Genomic DNA, 21,793 nt, shown 5'->3' on the forward strand with positions numbered 1-21,793 from the left:
AGCAACGATCCCTTCCTGGGGTTTCCAGTAACTGCTAGTTAAAAGCATTACTGACCGTCGAGGCAGAAGGTATCCTCATCCTCCCTACATCATCTTCTGAGGCCCTCCTTCGTGTGCCTCCTCTGCAAGAGGTCAGGCAGGTGAAGAACAGGGCCTTCTCTGCAGTGGCTCCCCATCTGTGGAATGCTCTCCCCAGGGAAGTTCGCCCGGCGCCTTCATTGTACACCTTCAGGCGCCAGGCAAAAATGTTTCTTTTCAACCAGGTCTGACTTGATCTACATCCTATACCCTTTCTAAAAAATGCTGGCTGTTTGGGAGTTTTTTTTATTGGGTTTTTATTGGTTTTGTTTTGATTTTATGTATTTGATATTTTATGTGAACCGCCCTGAGACCTTTGGGTATAGGGCGGTATAGAAATTAAATATAGTGGACGCTCAGGTTGAAAACGTGATCCATGTGGGAGGCACGTTCGCAATCCGCAGCGCTGCGCCTGTGAACGTGTGGGTTGCGATTCGGCGCTTCTGCGCAATTTGGCGCTTCTGCGCATGAGCAAGGGCTGAAACCCAGAAGTAACCCCTTCCGGTACTTCCTGCTTCGGCGCGGTGCGCAACTCGAAAATGCACAACCTGAAGCGTCCGTAACCCAAGGTACGGCTGTATATAATAATACAGTGGTACCTCGGGTTACATATGCTTCAGGTTACATACGCTTCAGGTTACACACTCCGCTAACTCAGAAATAGTGCTTCAGGTTAAGAACTTTGCTTCAGCCCACACAGAGATGCCAGCTTTCAGTCTGCTTGTGAGAATCATCAGAGATCGCAAAGAAAGGAATCTACGACTACAACAAGATGGGAAAAAAAGTAATAAAGGACTATCCGGATGGAACTGGATGGAACTGATTAACTAATGCAGTAAAATAAGTGATGTCTGGACTTATCCGGAATTTTGGACTCGTGCGGAGCTTGATATATGGGTACCTCTAAAAATTTAAAATTTGGCTGTATAATTTGGAACCAATGTGATTTGAATAATGTGATGTGATTGGCCTGTTAATAAAAATTATTATAAAAAAAAAAGAACTTTGCTTCAGGATGAGAACAGAAATCGTGTTCCAGCGGCGCGGCGGCAGCAGGAGGCCCCATTAGCTAAAGTGGTGCTTCAGGTTAAGAACAGTTTCAGGTTAAGAACAGACCTCCGGGATGAATTAAATACGTAACCCGAAGTACCACTGTAAATATATTTGTGTAATACTCTTTTGAAGCAACCCATGTTGGCGGCCATCGCTGCACCCTGCGGGGAGCACCTTCCCTTGTTCAGTCATGCGCCTGCGCGAAGAAAGGCTTTCTTTTTATCTGCCCTCAACTTCTCTTTAACTTCCAGGAGGCAGCCACGGTGGCTGGAGACCAGCCCACTGACCTTCTTGGTTGACGAGAGGCGTGCTGAAACACACCACGTCTCCCACGGCAAGCGGCTCGGAAAGGTTCGGCTCGATGGCGTGCTCCACCGGGACAGGGATATAATCCGCCATGCCCGGGTGCTTCTCGTCCCAAATGCCCACCAGGGTCACCCCCCTGTTCACAGCCTGGGCGACGTAGGTGTAATTCTTGTTGCTAGGTCGGATGAGCAGCAGGTCATCTCTGGGGGAACAAAGCAAAAAAAGTGACCCCGTGAGGAGTGTGCCAAGCAGGGATACTGCAGGGTAGGGTTCCCCAAACTTGGCCAACACGGTCAGTGGTGCCTTCTGCTCTGTGGACCACCAAGAGATCAGCTAGGAATTTGATGGAGCCTGTGTGGGTGGGACTTTGAATGAATACGCTAGAGTGGTACATTATTTTTTTAAAAAATGAGTATGTTCTAAAGCAGGGTGGGGACAGATCAGGGCCTATTCGTGTATATCCAAGAGATATGAAGTATTCTGACAAGGATTTATCATTCCCAGTAGGAACAGGTGGGCTCAGTGGCGCAAAGGACTTTATCACACCTCCGGTTAGTTCACAAGCTGCAGATGTTCCTGGGTTGTCTAGCCACAAGTTGTTCAGTTGGAGCACTAAAATTTACTTCCTATAGGGCTGCCTACAGAGTACAGTTCCCTGGGAAGAGGGACTGACTTTTAAACCACCGTGGGAACTGGAGCTCTGCGGGGCAAATAGGGGGCTCTCCTATGTAGCCTTTAAAATTTTCATAAAAATCTATTAACAAAAATAAAAATAGGGGGCTCTCCTAACACTTCTCAGCACCCTTAGCTACAGTCCCCAGGATTCTTTGGGGGAAAGCTGTGGGTGTTTAAAGTTGCATCATTGCGCTTTAAATGTATGGTGTGAGCGTGGTCATTATTGCGGCAAGAATTTACTTCTACACCGCTTGTTCATTTACCCAGGTGAGGGAACGTGTTTGAAATAAAACACGGAACCAAGAGAAATAACAAGCCCAAGAGAACGCAGTTTATTAAATGACCGCACAGCAGGACGGCTCAACTTAAAAGTGGTTGTATCCTGTACTTAAAAGTCGCCTCAGTTGGGCCACATTCGTGCCACACATTTAAAGCACTATGGTGCCACTTTAAACAGTCATGGCTTCTCCCAAAGGATTTTGAGACATCTGAAGGCAGCCCTGTTTAGGGAAGCTTTTAATGTTAGATGCATTACGGTATTTTAATATTTTGTTGGAAGCTGCCCAGAGTGGCTGGGGAAGCCCAGCCAGATGGGCGGGGTATAAATAATAAACTGTTTAAAATTATTATTATTATTATTATTATTATTATTAGGGAACTGTAGGGCACTGATGCTGCTAGGAGACCCCTATTCCCCTCACAGAGCTACAGTTCGCAAAGTTCCCTGATCAGAGGGACCGACTGTTAAACCATTCTGGGAGGGAAATGTGTGTGTGTATGCAGGGTCTCCTAACATCTCTCAGCATCCTAAACAAACTACATCTCTTAGGATTCTTTGGGGGAAGTCATGACAGTTTCCTTTAAATGTACTGAGCAGATGAAGCCCTGCTCATATAGGCTGGATATGACTTAAGATGTCATCCCGACATTTATCCAGACCATTGTGATGATTGCGCCTGCGTACTTTGTTGCATGAACACACCCTGGACCACAGAAGTGGCCAATGTTCAAGTTCCCAAAAGGACTTTCCACAAGATGGAGAGTGGCAATTTCCCAAGCAAGCCATGTTCACGATGTGGCACGCGGCCCTTTCCCAAGCGTGCCTTCCTGAGCCGCACCTGTTCAAGGCCAGGTGAAGCTGGGTGCTCTGGGCGTGGAACTTCTCCCCGGTACTGTCGTAGAACTCAACGGCGAGGGTGAGGGACATGCCCAGGGGAAAGGCACGCAGGGGCACCCGGCTGGCCGTGTAGAGCTTGGGGGCGCTGCTCAAGCGCAGGTAGGACACCGGGGCCACCTGGGAGGGGAGGAAGGAAAGGATGTGTCTGTTTTTTCCTTTTCAGTCACCACACCTGGAGACTTCAAACTGATTCATCTCAAATACACTTGTAAGGAAAGCAAATGACAGGTATAGGCGAACCAATAGATGTGGACATAAAAATATACATAAGAACTGCCCATAAAAACAGAAGTTTGACCAATACAATGAAAAAGCAGAATCTTAGATCTCAAGGGAGGCCACACTGTCTTGTCTAAGCTGAGCAGCCTTCACTGCGAATTTAGCTACATTAAGCACTGCAGACCGATCCGAACCAGAGAAAAGATCTTCTCCATATCACTGAGGATTGAACTGGAGACAAACAGCACTCTTTACTATTCCATCTGTTGTCCTACCTACCAACATCTGGAGGTTGCAAGCTCCCTGTCCCAGATGTAAGCAGTCCTCTTTAAGCAAGCTGACAGATGCTCCAGCACTTTAGTGCGACATTCTGATCTTTTCGCAAGACGTGTATCTTGTCTTGCCATCTGCTTCACTCCCCAGCAACTTTATAATATAAGAAGAGCCTGCCGGATTGGGCCAATGGCCCATCTATAGTCCAGCCCTTAAAGCAGAAGCCAAACACACGAGCAACTCTCTCTTCCTGCAGTTTCCAACAACTGGCCTTCAGAAATTTCACCTCCAAATGTGGAAGTAGAGCATAGCATAGCCATTGTGGTTGGCAGTCCACAACTTAGCAACCGTCCTTATCCAGCACTGCATTCTCTCCCCTTCAGTCTTCCAGCCCCTGCCCATAACATTCAGGGACCTCCTACCTTGGAGCATTCGCGGAACCCACAGCAGGCACTACCAACTCTTCCCAGAGCCTCCCTTACCCGCACTCCAGTGATGACAGTCTGGTTGACGCCGAAGAGTTCCAAGGCTGTCACCTCCAGCACCGCAGTGCCTGTGACAGCTCCTGCCTTGAGGAGGCCATGCCTGTTCTCCTCAATGACAGAGGAGTTGGGGAAGCACTGCAGGATCTGAGCGTTCACAAAGGCTGCCCCGTCCCTAAGAGAGAAAAGAAGAGTCACCATCCCTTCTGTTTGGGCTGGCAGGTGGAGGGGGTTGGACCAGTTATGTTTTATAGCCCAAGGTGGGCGCACAGGCTAGAAGGCAACTGCCACAAAGGATGGAGGGGCTGTCAAATTTAGGGTGGACTACGCAATGGTCAAAGGCCTGGAAACGATGCCTTATGAAGAACGGTTAAGGGAGCTGGGGATGTTTAGCCTGGAGAAGAGGAGGTTAAGGGGTGATATGATAGCCATGTTCAAATATCTAAAAGGATGTCACATAGAGGAGGGAGAAAGGTTGTTTTCTGCTGCTCCAGAGAAGCGGACACGGAGCAATGGCTCCAAACTACAAGAAAGAAGATTCCACCTAAACATTAGGAAGAACTTCCTGACAGTAAGAGCTGTTCGACAGTGGGATTTGCTGCCAAGGAGTGTGGTGGAGTCTCCTTCTTTGGAGGTCTTTAAGCAGAGGCTTGACAACCATATGTCAGGAGTGCTCTGATGGTGTTTCCTGCTTGGCAGGGGGTTGGACTCGATGGCCCTTGTGGTCTCTTCCAACTCTATGATTCTATGATTCTATTCTATGATTCAATTTCGGCAGGCATCCCATTATCTGCACTTTCCAGAAGCGGCTGGGAAACATTTTGTTCTGCCAAGCTTTGCCAACTGGATTGGCATGGAGTGTCTGCTTTGTACTGCTTTTAAATCTATCTGCTGCTGTCCAGTTTTTCGGCTGTGCTTATTGTGTTTTGCACACCACCTTCAGATATACATGTGGAAGGCAATCAATCAATCAACCAACCAATCAACCAACCAACCAATCAATCAATCAATCAATCAATCGAAATCACCTTACTCAATCCTAGCTGGAAGGTGGGATTATTTACCCAGCAGAGAGAGAGACAGTGTGTGCCAGGATCGCTGAAAGGGGTGGATAACATCATGCTGGGGCTATATCTGGCCTGCAGGTGGAGGAGGGAGGTCTCCCGCACCCCCTGCCTTAAGGCAAGCAAAAAAATGATGGAGTATCGACTGACCGACCCCCCCATACTGGAGACATTTTGAAAGCAGAAGATTTAGGGAAGCTTTTAATGTTTGATGCTTTACTGTATTTTAATATTTTGTTGGAAGCTGCCCAGAGTGGCTGGGGAAGCCCAGCCAGATGGGTGGGGTATAAATTATTATTATTATTATTAGCTGCAAATTAGCATCTCTGTAGTGCTTCTACGCAGAAGGGACGCAGGTGGCGCTGTGGGTTAAAGCCTCAGCGCCTAGGACTTGCCGATCGAAAGGTCGGCGGTTCGAATCCCTGAGGCGGGGTGCGCTCCCGCTGCTCAGTCCCAGCGCCTGCCAACCTAGCAGTTCGAAAGCACCTCCGGGTGCAAGTAGATAAATAGGGACCGCTTACCAGCGGGAAGGTAAACGGCGTTTCCGTGTGCGGCTCTGGCTCGCCAGAGCAGCGATGTCACGCTGGCCACGTGACCCGGAAGTGTCTCCGGACAGCGCTGGCCCCTGGCCTCTTAAGTGAGATGGGCGCACAACCCCAGAGTCTGTCAAGACTGGCCCGTACGGGCAGGGGTACCTTTACCTTTACTTTTACCTTTAGTGCTTCTACTTCTTCAAGTTAATAGTGGAGTCTTTGTCTTTGCTCCCCATCATCATCGCTACCACCCACCCGCCACTTCCCCCCTTTCCCTGCCCTACCTGTTTGTGAGTAACTTGAGCTGCGAGTTCATGGACATCAGAATCTGCTCTGCGGAGCACTCTGGGGAGAAGAGCTGCAGTTTATCAAAGACCTGTAAGGGACAGAGCAAGGATCCTGCAGGCGGAAGGAAGGGCTGGGACGCGCCCCTGCTTTTAACGTTAACGGCTGGCATGGCCAGACGCAGCAGAGGACTGGCAGCAGTGAAAGAGGACGAGGCTGCCTGAAGGGGGTGCTTACTAGGATCTGCACTTCATCCGAGAGCTCGGAGAGGTGTCCTTCAAACTGCCCAGCATCCGGGTCCGAAGCCTGAACCGTGACTTGGATGCTCGTCCGCCCAGCTGCCTTCGTGTGCAGGACCTTGGCAAAGTTACTTTCTGGAATAAGCTGCAGGGAAACCTGGGAGAGAAGGGATGGAGCTGCAGGCTTCCTGGAGAGAAGGGATGGGAGGATCCAGCGGTGCCCAGTGCCCATTGAGAATGGTGGGGTGGAAGGCAAGGAGCTGGCCAGTAGGTGGCGCTGGAGGCAATGAGAGGCAACACCAACTCATTCTAGTTTTGTCCTCCGCCCTGCTCTCTGTTGAATTCCACAAGGGCAACAGGGAGACTAAGGAGGAAGCTGCCAGGGAGAGCACCTGCCCCCTGTGTTTGCTGTAGGTATGATATCAAGTGGGCACTGGCTGAGGTTCAGTAGGACCAATGTTGGATGCAGCCCACAGTGGCTGAGAGTTGAAGTGCATCCTGAGGGACGGATCCATACCTCTGAGTGTCTGGGAAGGAGGTCCAGGACATGCCGCTTGCTCATCGCCCAGTGGAACGTCAGCGCTGGGTCGGCATTCCCAAAGGAGAATGGAGTCAAAGTGCTGGTCAAGCCAACAACATAAACAGGCATCTACAAAGGAAAGCATCACTCGTTACTTCCCAGCTTTTGGTCCTCTCAGGGCAAGAGACGTGTCCTACTATGGAGACCAACACATGTATGCTGCCTCAAGGGATGCCTGGTCCCTTATATCCCTGCCCAATCACAGAGCTCTTTGGGTGGAGTCACTGTTATGGTCCCTGCATGGGTCAGATGCACAAGCTTATATCCATCAGCAGCCTTGCATCCAGTATTGTGGTACCCGATTCTCTGTAATTCCCTCTCAGCTGAGAGGCAGCTCAGGCAGGCCTCCTCCTCTGTTGAGCTTCCAGCACCTACCAAAATCTTTTTTTTCCTTTTTAACAACCAGCAGGCATTTTAATGAAACTTCTTTTTTAGTTATTGTATTGTTGTTTTACCTGTACAGCACCTAAAGATGGTTGCAATTAAGTGGCAGGTAGTTGAAATAAATGAAATAAACATTAGGAGGACTGTCCTAACATACAAGAGACGTAAGACGTTGTCAGGGAACTGCCATCAGAGCCAGAGGGAGAGGGAGGACTCCAGAGGGATTCCGGAGAGCGTCCCGGGATGGGGAGAAGCAGCCCATCTTCTGGGGAAGGAAATCAGCGTAGCACCAGTGGAGAAGGGGGGCAGATGGGGGAGTCGGCGAGGCGGTCCCATGACTCCTCGCCGGGGACCAGCGGGGAGAGCACGGGTCCTCCACTGCCCATGCATTCCTTGCGCAGAAGGCTTCCACGCAGGGAGAGTAGGCGGAGACTAGGCGTCAAAGAGCTTCTTTGCTGGAAGAAGTTGAAGGAACGCCCACTGATGGATTCTGCCAGCGATTGAGACAGCCACGGGCGAGTGGCTGTCCGGACAGAAAAGGTTCACTCAGGCAACCCAGCCAGGTGTGGCGCCGATTTACGCACGAGCAACCCCTAGAACCATCACAGACGTGGAACAGGATAACTTTGGAAGTGGTGAGCTCTCCTTCCAGGAGATCAGCCTTTCCATTCCCCTTGTTTAACTTAATTCCAGCAAGCTTTTTAACTGGATTCTGATTTTACAGTTTAAACTCTTTAAAAAAAACGTATTGGGTCCCCTGTACACCGCTTAGAGACAACTACAATTTGCAATATGCAATTTGTTGAAGTGAAATAAAACAAATTGGGGTGGGATCCTTAACATGGGCTCAGTTCAGGAGGGAGAAGTCAGCCACGCCTCCCTCTCGGTTGCATGCAATGCGAGTCCTACGCCGGGGAGGGGCACTGACATTAAGAGACGTGACTCTGAGTAGAACTTAGTTGGCTTATATATCCACAGAGAAGATGTCCATTGGTGATTATAGGGCAGACCTACCTTGGTCCCTGTAATGAGCCTGGTGGCAGGAGCGTGGATTCTTATTGCTCGTAGCTGAACAACTTCCAGGTCGACTTGGTCCTGTGGGGGAAAGGCAGAAGGGAGACCAGAAGAAAAGGCAGGGTTTGCCTAAGATTACCCAGCTGGGGGCTCCTCTGCGGCAGGCTGACAAGTGGACTGGCAGCCGTTGGGGGAGCCATGTGCACCCCACACTTGGGACCTGTGAAGTTCCAGGAGCAACAAACAAAAAACGCTATGGAGCGTCTGGCCAAATCAGATGCTTCTTCAGCCTGACGGCAACCTTCTGGGGACCTTGTGGCAGCGGTGGGCAGAGCCAGAAGCAACACTGGATGGAGCAACCAATAGGAAGGGGGGTGTATGTGTGTGTAGAAACTAGCCTGCTGTACAAAAAGATGTACAATGGTGCCCCGCAAGACGAATGCTTCGCAAGACGAAAAACTCGCTAGACGAAAGAGTTTTCCGTTTTTGAGGTGCTTCGCAAGACGAATTTCCCTATGGGCTTGCTTCGCAAAACGAAAACGTCTTGCCGCTAAGCCGCTAATAGCCGTGCTTCGCAAGACGGAAAAATTCGCTAGACGAAAAAACTCGCAGAACAAATTAATTTCGTCTTGCGAGGCACCACTGTACAGTGGTACCTCGGGTTACAAACGCTTCAGGTTACAAACTCCGCTAACCTGGAAGTAGTACCTCGGGTTGAGAACTTTGCCCCAGGATGAGAACGGAAATCACGCACCGGCGGCATGGCAGCAGCGGGAGGCCCCATTAGCGAAAGTGCGCCTCAGGTTAAGAACGATTTTGGGTTTAGAACAGACCTCCGGAACAAATTAAGTTTGTAACCTGAGGTACCACCATAATTTGTGTTCGTTGTTATGCCGGCTTTTGCTTCTGGGCCCACCTCCTACTGAAATACAGTCCCCAGGAAGTTGCCAATAAAGAAAAGGTTTCACATCCCTTCCTTTTTGTGTGGGAGAGATGTTTTAATGTAGTTTGTTAAAAAAATAGAACTGCCTTTTGGATTTTTTAATGCTGGTATTATTTTATGTACGCATTTGTTTTTTTGCTTAAAATATTGTAAGTCGCTGGAGTTGCTAAGGCAAAAGAAGCCGCCAGTACATTTAATAAACAATAATAATCCAAGCTCCAAGCTGCTGTTTCTCACTCACCTTAGCACAGCAATAACCTCAGACCCCACACCATTCAGCCAATGAACAGCTCACCCAGGAGACCACCCACAGTCATGAAATGTTCACACTTCCTTAAGGCACTGACTGCTCATTCCCAACAATCAAGGCAGCCAGACTCAGGCCAGCCCGATTCTCAGCATCACGCTCTAGTGTGGTCAAGGAACAGGACACAGGGTGGGACCCAGTGCTGGATTTACGTATAAACTAAACAAGCTACAGTGGTGCCTCGCAAGACAAAATTAATCCGTTCCGCAAGTCTCTTCGTCTTGCGGTTTTTTCGTCTTGCTGTGCTGGTCCCGGGGGGAAGGTTACCGTTGGCGTAGTCAAAGTCCGGTCCTGGGTCAATAGCCTGGAAGCAGTTCCGAAGGAGCGGGGCGAGGTCCGAAGCAGGAAGCCGGGCGGGGACAGGAACACTGGAGGGACAGGACTGGATGCTGGCCGAGACAGCTCTTGATCGACGTTGCTCCCGCAACCCGGGACCGGGCTGACTGGCCTTTATCTTCTCTGAGGCCAGGGGCGGTCCCGGCTCCCAGGAGACCCGCCTCTCCTGGCCTTAAGGCGAGCACTCCTCCTGGGAGAAACCAGTTCCCTTCGCCTCTCTGCCCTGAGTCTCTGCAGTTCAGGAGAGGCTGAAGGGTTAGTGGGCCCAGGGGGAGACTCACCTGTAGGCACTGAGTCCTCAACCACCTCTGGAGCCAGAGTGGAATCACCTGGTGCCTGCTCCTGAGGATCCGGCACAGGTGCAGGCGCTTCAGAATCAAGGCCCTGCCCCAGTTCAGCTGGCCCTGGAGGCGGGGACTCCTGTGCAGGCTGGGATTCCTCTCGTTCAGCCTCTGAATCGGAATCCCAGGCCATCACACCTGCGAAGCACGGCTATTAGCGGCTTAGCGGCTATTAACGGCTTAGCGGCTTAGCGGCTTCTAACGGCTTAGCGGCTTTAAGAAAAAGGAAACAAACTCGCAAGAACTCGCAAAACGTTTCGTCTTGCGAAGCAAGCCCATAGGGAAATTCGTCTTGTGGAATGACTCAAAAAACGGAAAACTCTTTCGTCTTGCGCGTTTTTCGTCTTGCGAGGCATTCGTCTTGCGAGGTACCACTGTATAGCTTAGGGCCCCACTATATCCAACACAAAAAAACAGTGACAATTTGTTGTTGACAAAGGACAGCTGGACATATAAAGGGCCCCATTACCTTCAGTAACTTAGGGCCTCATCAAACCTAAATCTGGCTCTGGTGGGACCTATGGAGACTGGAGGAGGTGCTAGGTGCCTCGTGGTTTCAAGGGGAGGGGAAACAACTTAAATGGTGAAAGCAGTCAAAGGTTTCAGATTACAGAGCAGCAAGTGAACAGTTGACATCGACAAGGAGGAGGAAGTACCTGTGAAAAGACAATGACTTTTCCTGTGTCTTCGTTGACAGCCCGAATGGTCCCGAGGATTGTGGCTGTGCCCACAGCCTTGGCCAGGACCTGCCCCACTCCGTTAACTGTGGCCACAGACTGGTTGCTGATGGAGAAGTGAATGAGGGACTGGGGCTGTGGGCCACCCTCTGACATCACCTGCAGCAGATCGGAAGAAGAAGGCAGAAGCTTCCTGGATCCTGACATCACCCTGCCACCAGCTGGGAACAACGCCCCCCTCCCTCAGTCTATCACAGAGGGGATCCTGGCCTACATCAGGAGTGCGGAAACCTGTGGTGGGATTGTAAGGTCATTTTAAAAAAAATGGGAAATGATATACAACAAATTGAAGAAAATGTTCCATTTAACATTTGTTAAAAAACCTGAAGCATTTTTTATTAGGGATTGTAGGGAAAGATCTGCCAAAAAAGCTGAAAAACATCTTTATGTATGCGAGAACGGCCGCGAGAGTTTTGGTAGCACAAGCATAGAAGACTGAAGAAACCCCAACTAAAGAATCATAGCAAGAAAAATTGATGGACTATGCAGAACTGGCAAAACCGACATACAAGCTACGGGACAAGGATAACTGACTTTAAAGATGAATGGGAACCTTTTACAAAGTATCTGAAGATGCAACAAAGCGAACTGGACTCCTTGGCTGGTTTTGAATAAGCATTCACAAACTTTTTATTGATAATAATCAGCTAAACAGTTTGAGGATCTATACAACTGTGTAACATGCAGAAAACAGCATTTTTAGAGAAATCAAAGACTGGAACTGAGGGAAATCGGGGGGGGGGGTGCATTTTGTGTGGGAGGGTGGGGGGAGGAAGGAAAAATGGGGGCGAATAAGGATGATATGTTTCTGGATAATATGTTTTAATTTTGAATAAAAAAGTTTTTTTTTAAAAAAGGGGTGGGGAAACCTCAGATTTGAGGGGTCTACTTTACTTAGGATCCCACAACCTACCAATCAAAGCCAGGCGTAAAAGACAATTAGACCACACCTCCACACCATATGTTTAAGAAACATGGCTTCCCCCAAAGTGTCCTGGAAATGGTAGTTTAGCCCTCCCAGTCATACAATTTCCGGCACCCTCAAACAAACTACTATCCCAAACTTTTTTTGTGGGAGGTAATGTGCTTTTAATGTATGTTGTGTCCCAGAATCCCTACTATTTGCTGCAGATATGACAGGAGGCTAGGAAGGGGTGATAAAAGTGGTCAATTTTTGAACAGAGAAACTGATTAATCATGCAAAATCAATTCTAGGCAGTTTGCTAATGAATTTATAACTGAATTAACTGAGAGAACAAGCTGGCCTGCCCTCCCTGTTCAGTTATCTAAAACTGTGATGAAAGGGCAGAAAAAACTCTGCTTTACAAGCAGAAAGGAGGAGTGGAAGTTCTAGGTAAGGCAGGGACAGGGAGTATGTGGCCCTCCATAAATGATGTTGGACTCCAGGCCCCAATGGCTGGGGCTGTTAGGAGTTGGAGTCCAACAGCATCTGGAGGGTCACTGTTCTCCCCATCCCTGTTCGTGGTAGCAGCGCCTTATAGGAGGCATTTCAGGACCTGGGAGAGCTCCCAAGGAAGAGAAGTGGCACTGGATCAAGCTCATTACCCAGTAGCAAGGATTAGGGGCAAGGAGGAGGCTCTCCAGGACCTTGGATAGCTCCCCGAGGTAAAACCTTTGGTACTGGGAAGAAGACAGGTCTGAAAATGTACTCCAGTCTACACTATACATTTATAGTAGTACCACAGTACTTTAAACAGCCATGGCTTACTCAAAAAAAATCCTGGGAACTGTCATTTGTTAAGGGTGCTGAAAGTTGTTAGGAGATTCCCCTCTTCCCCTCCCAGAGCTACAATTTCCAGAGTGATTTACCAAACAAACCCTTAAATCAGGGAACTTTGGGGGTTGCAGCTCTGTGAGGGAGAACAGGGGGTTGCCTAACAACTCTCAGCACTCTTAACAAACCACAGCATCCAAAATGCTGTTTGGAGCTGTTTTAAGGAGTATAATACTCCTTTAAATGTATAGTACAGATAGGGCCTGGATCTGCTCTTCTCCAGTGGAAACATGGATTGCATTGACTGACATGGTCCTGTAGGCACAGTGACTCATCTCAGGGTAACCTATGTCAAGGAAAGAAGGAAGGAAGGGTGGGAGGGAAGGGTGGGAGATGGGCATAGCCAATAGGATGGTTTCATCCAACTGATACTCTGAACTTACCTGCATCATGTTGTGTGGAATGAGGGTTATTTTCTCTGGGATGAGCTTGAATGGTGGGAAGACCTGGCAAAACACAACAGCAGTCAAATTTGGCCACGTGGGAATTGAGGCTGTCTTTAAAAACACACACATACACACACACACACACACACACACACAGAGAGAGAGAGAGAGAGAGAGAGGACCAGCCTTCCCCAATCTGTCGTTGCTGAACTTTAATTGCCATCAGCCTCAGCCAGGACGGCCAGTGGTCAGGGATACTGGGAGTTGTAGTCCAGAACAACTATTAAGGCACCAGGCTGGGAGAAGGTTGTGCTATAGAGTCCATTATCTTTTCATTCAAATCTGCAGCCAGGGCCAAAAGAACATTTCACAGAACTTGCGCATGAAGTTCTTAACACCTCTGGTTCTAAAATCACAGGAGACTTTTTTGCAAACCGTTTTTCCTGTGTGCCTAGGTTTTATGACAGCACAGTGGCTGCAATTCCTTACCTCCACTTTCCGAGGCGCCGAGGTGAATTTGACTCCCATTTTGTCCCAGGCCACGGCCACTAAACTTGTCTGCCCCACAGCCATGGCTCGGAGGACGTAGACTTCAGAATAGTCACCCACTTCCTCCATTAGCCTGCAAGGAGAGGTTTGGTATGGTTGCATTTTGTCCAACCTGGGCACCAGGACAGGCCATGCTGATTTTCAGGCTGGTCTCAGGCACCCATCTTCACATTGCTGAACAGCTACTGTCCTGGGCATGACACTAGACAAATGACGGAGCTCACAAAAAAGAAAGATCGGCTGCATGACAACAAGAGTTTCCCTGCCTGGGATCAGCGCTGCCATTTTCAGTGTGGCTGCCATGGGAAGGGCTTGTCAAACGTGCAACAGCCATGCCAGAGACACCAGTGGTCGAACCTGGGACCTTCTGCATTGCATCTGAGTTATGCTCCTTCTCTTAAAGAATAAAGCAAGATTCCAGACCTCATGGCTTTGAATAATGACCTGATTTTAAAAGGAGCATTGGATGCTATCTTAGACCCCTGTTCCATCTAGTGCAGTATTTTCTACACTGGCCAGCAGCAGTTCTCAGGAGTTTTGGACGGAAGACATGCCTAGCCTGATTTCCTAAAAATCAAGTAAGATCACGCACAGTTCTGAATAAAGAGCTGGATTAAAAAGGAACATTGGAATATGCCACATATGGAATCAGTTTGTGACTACAGTGGTACCTCTGGTTAAGAACTTAATTCGTTCCAGAGGTCCGTTCTTAACCTGAAACTGTTCTTAACCTGAAGCACCACTTTAGCTAATGGGGCCTCCCACTGCTGCTGTGCCGCCGGAGGACAATTTCTGTTCTCATCCTGAAGCAAAGTTCTCAACCCGAGGTACTATTTCTGGGTTAGCGGAGTCTGTAACCTGAAGTGTCTGTAACCTGAAGCGTATGTAACCCGAGGTACCACTGTATTGCCTACAATGATTGGCAGGGACTCTCTAAGGTTTCAGGCAGGGGACGTTCCCAGCCCGGCCGGGAGATGCCATTGGGGATTTAACTTTTAAAAAAGGCAGACTGAGCTACGGCCCTTGCAGTTTTGACCACAAGTTTTGATGCTGTGGACTTGGTCAGTTTTGTGGGTTTCAACTGTGAGAGCAGGGAAGAAGAATGCCTTGCAATCCCAAAGATGACCTCTTAAGAAGCAGAAGTCAAAGCACAGGAGAGACGCAGGGCACTTACGTCAGTGTGACAATGGGGGAGGCTGCCTTCAGCTGGAGCCGCATGTAGACAAAGTATTTACTCCGGAAAGGGTACCGGTGATGTCCCAGGACGCGCACGGAGACCAGCACCGATTTTCCGACCTCAATCTGGGGAAGAAGGCAGAGGGTTCCAGGGGGTCCTCAACTTGGATGGCTTCGAGAGAAGATTAGATAAATTCATGGGGGAGAAGGCTGTCGAGGGTTACTAGCCATGATGGCGAGGCTCTGCCTCCAGTGGTTGGAGGCAGCGATGCTTCTGAATACCAGTTGCTGGAAAACGGAGGAGAGGGACCTTGCGCTTGGATTCTTGAGCTTGGCAGAGGGCCTTCTCGGTAGTGGCACCCGCCCTGTGGAACACACTCCCACCAGATGTCAAAGAGAAGAACAACTACCAGACGTCTAGAAGACACCTGAAGGCAGCCCTGTTCAGGGAAGCTTTTAATGTTTAACAGACTACTGTACTACTTTGTTGGAATGGGCAGGGTATAAATAATAAATTATTATTAGTAAAAGTTAAAGGGACCCCTGACCATTAGGTCCAGTCGTGGCCGACTCTGGGGTTGAGGCGCTCATCTCGCTTTATTGGCCGAGGGAGCCAGCGTACAGCTTCCGGGTCATGTGGCCAGCATGACTAAGCCTCTTCTGGCGAACCAGAGCAGCACACAGAAACGCCGTTTACCTTCCCGCTGGAGTGGTACCTATTTATCTACTTGCACTTTGATGTGCTTTCGAACTGCTAGGTTGGCAGGAGCAGGGACCGAGCAACGGGAGCTCACCCTGTTGCGGGGATTCAAACCGCCGACCTTATGATCGGCAAGTCCTAGGCTCGGTGGTTTAACCCACAGCGCCACCTGCTCATTATTATTATTATTATTATGCCTGGGGGCTTTCCAGAGGAATCTTGTTGGTTGTTGTGAGACCAAGACGGTCTGATCCAGCAGGGGCCTTCTTATCTTCTTCATACAGCAGGCACATCGGAAGCTGCCTTAGTCCACATCAGACCCTTGGTCCATCTAGCTCAGTAGACTGACTGGCAGTAGCTGTCTAGGGGTTTCAGGCAGAGCCCTACCTGGAGATACCACTGGGATGGGACCAGAGGCCTTCTGCGTGCAAAGCCGATGCTCAACCACTGAGCCACGGTTCTTCTCACACATAACCCAGTACCCCTCCAGATTTTGTTGGGACTCCAGCCCCCCCAAGCGGAAAAGCAAGAGGACGGAGATGCGGAGTCAGACAAAGTAACATTCAGTGCGTGTGGCACAGGGACCTCGCTCCCCAAGGCTACAGGGTTTCTACCCGTCCCACTGCCAGGTGATGAGCAGATAACAGCAAAGGTTGCTAGGTTCGTAGCTGGGGCAATCAGAATAAGGGCCACTAACTGACTGCCGATTCAGGACTTTAAATTGTGCTCTTACATCAAATTTCCTTTTCTGCGTATACTGTAATGTTTGACTGTTGCTATGGCCATTGGCTCATGCGAATACAGTGGTACCTCGGGTTAAGAACTTAATTCGTTCCAGAGGTCCGTTCTTAACCTGAAACTGTTCTTAACCTGAGGCACCACTTTAGCTACTGGGGCCTCCTGCTGCCGCCGTGCCGCCAAAGCACGATTTCTGTTCTCATCCTGCAGCAAAGTTCTTAACCCAAGATACTATTTCTGGGTTAGCGGAGTCTGTAACCTGAAGCGTATGTAACCTGAAACGTATGTAACCCGAGGTACCACTGTAAAGTTTTATCTTATCTTATCTATCTGCCAGGTGATGTATGTGTTCCCTTTGTAGCGGCTCTGTGCAAAGGGAAACCCACTCTCACAAATCTCTGCAAATCCAGGCTACGCAGCCAGTGGCCACTCATGCCCTCTGACACCCCTCCGGCCAGCTTACGCATACTCATCATACCTTATCAACAAGATCCACTTCCAACTCGTACATATTGGAGATGCGAAGGTAGGCTGTAGCAGGTCCCAGGAAGGCCAGGCACAGGTCGTAGATCTCCAAGGTCAAAGAGCCAGGATGGACAGGAACCACCTGCAGGGAAAGTAACGGGAGCAATTGCTCGCAGGGTAAAGGCGACATCACTTGTCAGGCTGTATGAGATGGCAGGGCCCCGATCCTTTGGCTTTTGAAATAAATTTGGTTACTACTGGAACTCTGTAAAGTAAGAAATTGTGCCAGAGCTGGATTTTTTCTTTTTGCCTCCTCCCTCCGAGTCCCTTTTCCTTTTGTGTCTTGTCTCTTAAACCAGTCTTACCACTGATGCTTGCAAGTCCCCCGAGAGGGAGGGAGGGAGGGAGGGAGGGAGGGAAGAAAGAAAGAAAGAAAGAAAGAAAGAAAGAAAGAAAGAAAGAAAGAAAGAAAGAAAGAAAGAAAGCTGTCTAAGTAGATTACACAAAACAGTGTAAAATATTTATTGCTCAAAAGCAACAACTGATATGATGGGTAAGATGTAAATACAAGTATACACAATGAAAGCATATGCCTGGGTAGGCTTGCCTAATAATATTTACTATTTTTGGTTTGTTTATTAAATCTGTATACCACCCTTCATCCATAGATGTCAGGGCAGTTCACAACATAATAGTAATAAGAAGAAAAATAATTAACAATAGCAATAATATGGAAGATGAAACTATATATTATCAAATTAAGAGAAGGGGAAGAATAGCTGGCAGGAGATCCTGAAGCCCTAGCTTTCTCTCCTCATAAAGGCTCACAGAGCAACACACTTTGACACTCACCTGTATGGCGCTCTCTGTTTCCAGGTAAGTGATGTTCACCATCTCCTGTGCACTGCTGTTGACAAGGAAGTAACCGGACCCTTCCACCAGCGCAAACACTTCCTAGGCAAAGTAGAGGGGGGGGGCGGGATATCCACACCAGGACCACAAAACCACTCTTTCAATGTTACCACACAGAGCACTGGCTTACCTGGGACTGCTCTGTTTTACTCAAAGGTCAGAGTTGCCACCGTTGCCCCATTTTGCCTCTGCCAAAGTTCTCCACGAAGAGCCCCTGGTCTGAGCAGGGTTCCTCACCACCTGACCCACACCCAGCTCCTTGGCCCCTACCTTGATATCGGGATGGTTGTACACGGTGATGTTATCCGGAACCACAGTCACGTCCTCGACCAGCATGAGTTCCACGGCGGCAGAGGCAGGGGAGTTAGATACCTCCTGTGTGCAGAAAGGGCAAGAAATGCTGCTTCGGGGTGTTTCCGCAGAAGGCAGGCCAACGCCAAGGAAACCTGTGCCCTTTTTCTTTTCCTGCAGGAAACAGATCTGTGCACACCCAAGAAGAACCAAGGAAAAGCCCTGCTGGGACAGACCCAATGGCCTATTGAGTCCAGCACACTGCTCTCCGCGTGGCCCAACCAGATGTGGATGGGAAGCCCGTGAGCAAGACGCAGGCCTCTGATACTAGAGGTAATACAGCCATACTGATTAGGAGCCACTGATACGTCTTATCCTCCGTGGATCTGTCTAAGCCCCTTCTAAAGCCGCTTTAAGCTGACCGCCTCGCGGTGTCCCTTTTTGTCTCTCCTAAATATCCCCTTCGTTGGATGATCCCAGGTTTTCGGGTACAATGAAGGAGAAAAAACACCTCTCTGCCCACTTTCTCGACACCATTTTGCATTTATTTATTTAATGAAATTCCTATGCCGCTCGACGGTAGGGGAAAAGCTCAAGAGGGATTTACAAAAAAGAATAGAATGACGACATTATTGGTGGGTGGGTGTGTTAAAAACCATTTAAATCCTTCAAAAACAATAAAAATGAACTATAAGCTTAAAACCTCATTAAAACACATGTCAACGTTCTGGGTAAAGGTAAAGGGACCCCTGACCATTAGGTCTAATCGCGGACGACTCTGGGGTTGCGGCACTCATCTCGCTTTACGGGCCGAGGGAGCCGGCATACAGCTTCCGGGTCATGTGGCCAGCAGGACTAAGCCGCTTCTGGCGAACCAGAGCAGCGCACGGAAACGCCGTTTACCTTCCTGCCAGAGCAGTACCTATTTATCTAGTTGCATTTGATGTGCTTTTGAACTGCTAGGTTGGCAGGAGCTGGGACCAAACAGCAGGAGCTCACCCCGTTGCGGGGATCGAACCACCGAGCTTCTGATCGGCAAGTCCTAGGCTCTGTGGTTTAACCCACAGCGCCACGTTCTGGGTAGGCTTGCCTAAACAAAAGTGTTTTGAGCAGCCTCTGGGGAAGAGCACAGTGAAGGTGCCTGATTGATGTCAAGAGGCAGGGAGTTCCAAAGTCTGAGTGCTGCTGCACTAAAAGATAAATTTCTTACAAATGTGGGACAGGTATTACAAGTATTTATGAAATCTAGCAGGTATTACAAGTATTTATGAAATCTAACTAACTGCATGTGATACTGGATGAGTTCTGGTGCCTACCTCCCCTACACATACTTGCAACCCAGGGGGACTTAGATGAGGCAGCTAATCTGGCACGTTAGGCATCCCTTCTCATGGCGCCAAAGCTGATAGAATAGAGAGCCCAAGTGCAGTTTTCTCCCTTTTCCATTGCAAAATGTCTTGAGAAGCTTAGGCAGTAAGGTGTTCTCTCCTTTCTCAGGGAAACTGGGGTGTTTTTTTTGGGGGGGTGGTTCTGACGAGACAATCAGGGCAATTGTTTCTTTTCTGGTCTTGACTGGGGCGTTGGCACTCTACGGCCCCTGATCCCCCACTTCCATGGCTTTTTGCTGTTTTCAAGACCAGACCAGGCAATTTTTTTCTATAAGCTGCCTTGAGTTCCTGTCAGGAAATAATAATAATAATAATAATAATAATAATAATAATAATACATGGCATCTGTAACAGTGCCTGTTTGCAAATTAGAGCAGTTAAGTGGGCATATATGGGGAAGGGTGATCTGATAGGTAAATTGTTAAGGGCTTTATATACTACAGTGAAGCTTTGGTTGTCGAACACCTCCATTGTCATACATTTCTGCTCCCGAACACCGAAAACCCAGAAGTAGCTCCGGTTTTAGAACGATTTTTGGAAGCCGAACGTGATAGGCGGCTTCCGTTCTGAGTTTCCCTATTGTATTGAAGCTTCCGCTTTCAGTTTTCGAACGTTTCGGAAGTCGAACGGTCTTCCGGAACAGATTACGTTCAAAAGCTGAGGTTCCACTGTATCAGTAACACCCTGAACTTGGCCTTGTAGGAAACAGGCAGCCAGTGCAGTTCTTACATATGTATACCATACTTATAGAATTGTATAGTTGGAAGGGACCCTGAGTGTCACCTAGTTCAACCTCCCTGCAGTGCAGGAATCTCTGCTAAAGCATCCAGGGCAGATGGTCCCCCAAACTCTGCTTAAAAACCTCCAAGCAAGGACCCGAGCACAACAACGCCCTCTCCATGGAACAATCTTTCCCTCCACTCACTCTTGGGCTCCCTCTCTCGGAATATTTCACAAAGTTGACGGAGATCAACACCGTCCCTTTGATCTGCCGCACCTCAAGGAGCTGGTGTCCTGGGACCAAAACAGATGCAGACATGGCATCAAGAGGGAGGGAGGGAGGGAGAAAAAAGGAAGCAGAAATTGAAACAAATGTATTTTAAAATTGCCATTCTTACATAGGAAGGGAGGCGTGAGGGAGACTGCATTCTTGCACGTGAGATACAGTAAGTTTTATTTTTTAAAAAATTACAGGGATGAGCAAAAGGGGACTTGCCAGGTGGGGCGGAGCCACAAGAAGAAGAAGAAGAGTTTGGATTTGATATCCCGCTTTATCACTACCCGAAGGAGTCTCAAAGCGGCTAACAATCTCCTTTCCCTTCCTCCCCCACAACAAACACTCTGTGAGGTGAGTGAGGCTGAGAGACTTCAGAGAGAAGTGTGAATAGCCTAAGGTCACCAAGCAGCTGCATGTGGAGGAGCAGGGAAGCGAACCTGGTTCACCAGATTACGAGTCCATCGCTCTTAACCACTACACCACACTGGCTCATAACAACACTAACATCCTGGCAGTTGGGACGCTGTTGCTTACTGTGAGGGAGAGGAGAGAAGTGCCCGGGAGGCCAGTGTGGTGCAAACACACCCATGGAGCCAATCCAGCACACCTGCCGATGTGTTTGCACCATGCCAACCCCCCCAATTCATCCCTGCAGCAGGACAGATGCTTCTGCAGCTGAGATAGTGCTACTGTGTATTGTAGAGGTTAGAGTGCTGGATTAAGACATGAAAGTCCAGGGTTCAAATCCCGACTTGGCCATGAAGCTCACTGCCCCTCAGCCAAACCTACCCTACAGGGTTGTTGTTTTGGGGAGTAACTACTACTAAATGGTGAGTACCGGCACATTTTTTTCTAGAAGAAGAAGAAGGGTTTGAATTTGATATCCCGCTTTATCACTACCCTAAGGAGTCTCAAAGCGGCTAACATTCTCCTTTCCCTTCCTCCCCCACAACAAACACTCTGTGAGGTGAGTGAGGCTGAGAGACTTCAAAGAAGTGTGACTGGCCCACGGTCACCCAGCAGCTGCATGTGGAGGAGCGGAGACACAAACCCAGTTCACCAGATTACGAGTCCGCCGCTCTTAACTACTGCACCACACTGGCTCAAGAAAAGCAATGGGAGGAAACCATGCAAGGCCACCTTGAGCTCCTTGAAGAAAAAGGTGTGACGTAAGTGCAATAAACAAAACATATTTTTTGCTCTATAGGACGCACCCGACCATAGGACGCACCTTGTTTTAGAGGGGGAGAATAAGAAAAAAAATTCTTCCTCTCTCTGCTCAGCGCCCCTTCAGCGAAGCGGCAGGAGAAACGGAGCCCCTTCCATTTCTCATCCTGCTTGGCTGAAGGGGCGCTGCACAGCTCTCCCTC

The 21,793-nt window shown here is 49.0% G+C and overlaps 1 protein-coding gene across 3 annotated transcripts in view; it reads right to left on the reverse strand.

The window, feature by feature from the left end:
* The window catches only part of NUP210L (nucleoporin 210 like), a 52,272-nt gene that overhangs the window by 9,979 nt on the left and 20,500 nt on the right, over positions 1-21,793 (reverse strand). For all 3 annotated transcript variants that reach the window (XR_013834029.1, XM_079957883.1, XM_079957884.1), the window contains exons 18-32: positions 20,352-20,440; positions 18,018-18,122; positions 17,688-17,789; positions 16,849-16,977; positions 14,931-15,058; positions 13,697-13,829; positions 13,205-13,267; positions 10,946-11,125; positions 8,363-8,443; positions 6,902-7,033; positions 6,383-6,541; positions 6,145-6,236; positions 4,264-4,438; positions 3,231-3,406; positions 1,419-1,639 (exon numbers count right to left, since the gene is read on the reverse strand). Coding sequence is in view for 2 of the 3 variants with exons in the window: in XM_079957883.1 (XP_079814009.1) it covers positions 1,419-1,639; positions 3,231-3,406; positions 4,264-4,438; positions 6,145-6,236; positions 6,383-6,541; positions 6,902-7,033; positions 8,363-8,443; positions 10,946-11,125; positions 13,205-13,267; positions 13,697-13,829; positions 14,931-15,058; positions 16,849-16,977; positions 17,688-17,789; positions 18,018-18,122; positions 20,352-20,440 (1,965 nt within the window). In the remaining variant the exon portion in view is untranslated. The remainder of the gene's footprint in view (positions 1-1,418; positions 1,640-3,230; positions 3,407-4,263; positions 4,439-6,144; positions 6,237-6,382; positions 6,542-6,901; positions 7,034-8,362; positions 8,444-10,945; positions 11,126-13,204; positions 13,268-13,696; positions 13,830-14,930; positions 15,059-16,848; positions 16,978-17,687; positions 17,790-18,017; positions 18,123-20,351; positions 20,441-21,793) is intronic.

Source organism: Podarcis cretensis, assembly GCF_951804945.1.
Source record: "Podarcis cretensis genome assembly, chromosome: 16".
Taxonomy (NCBI): Eukaryota; Metazoa; Chordata; class Lepidosauria; order Squamata; family Lacertidae; genus Podarcis; species Podarcis cretensis.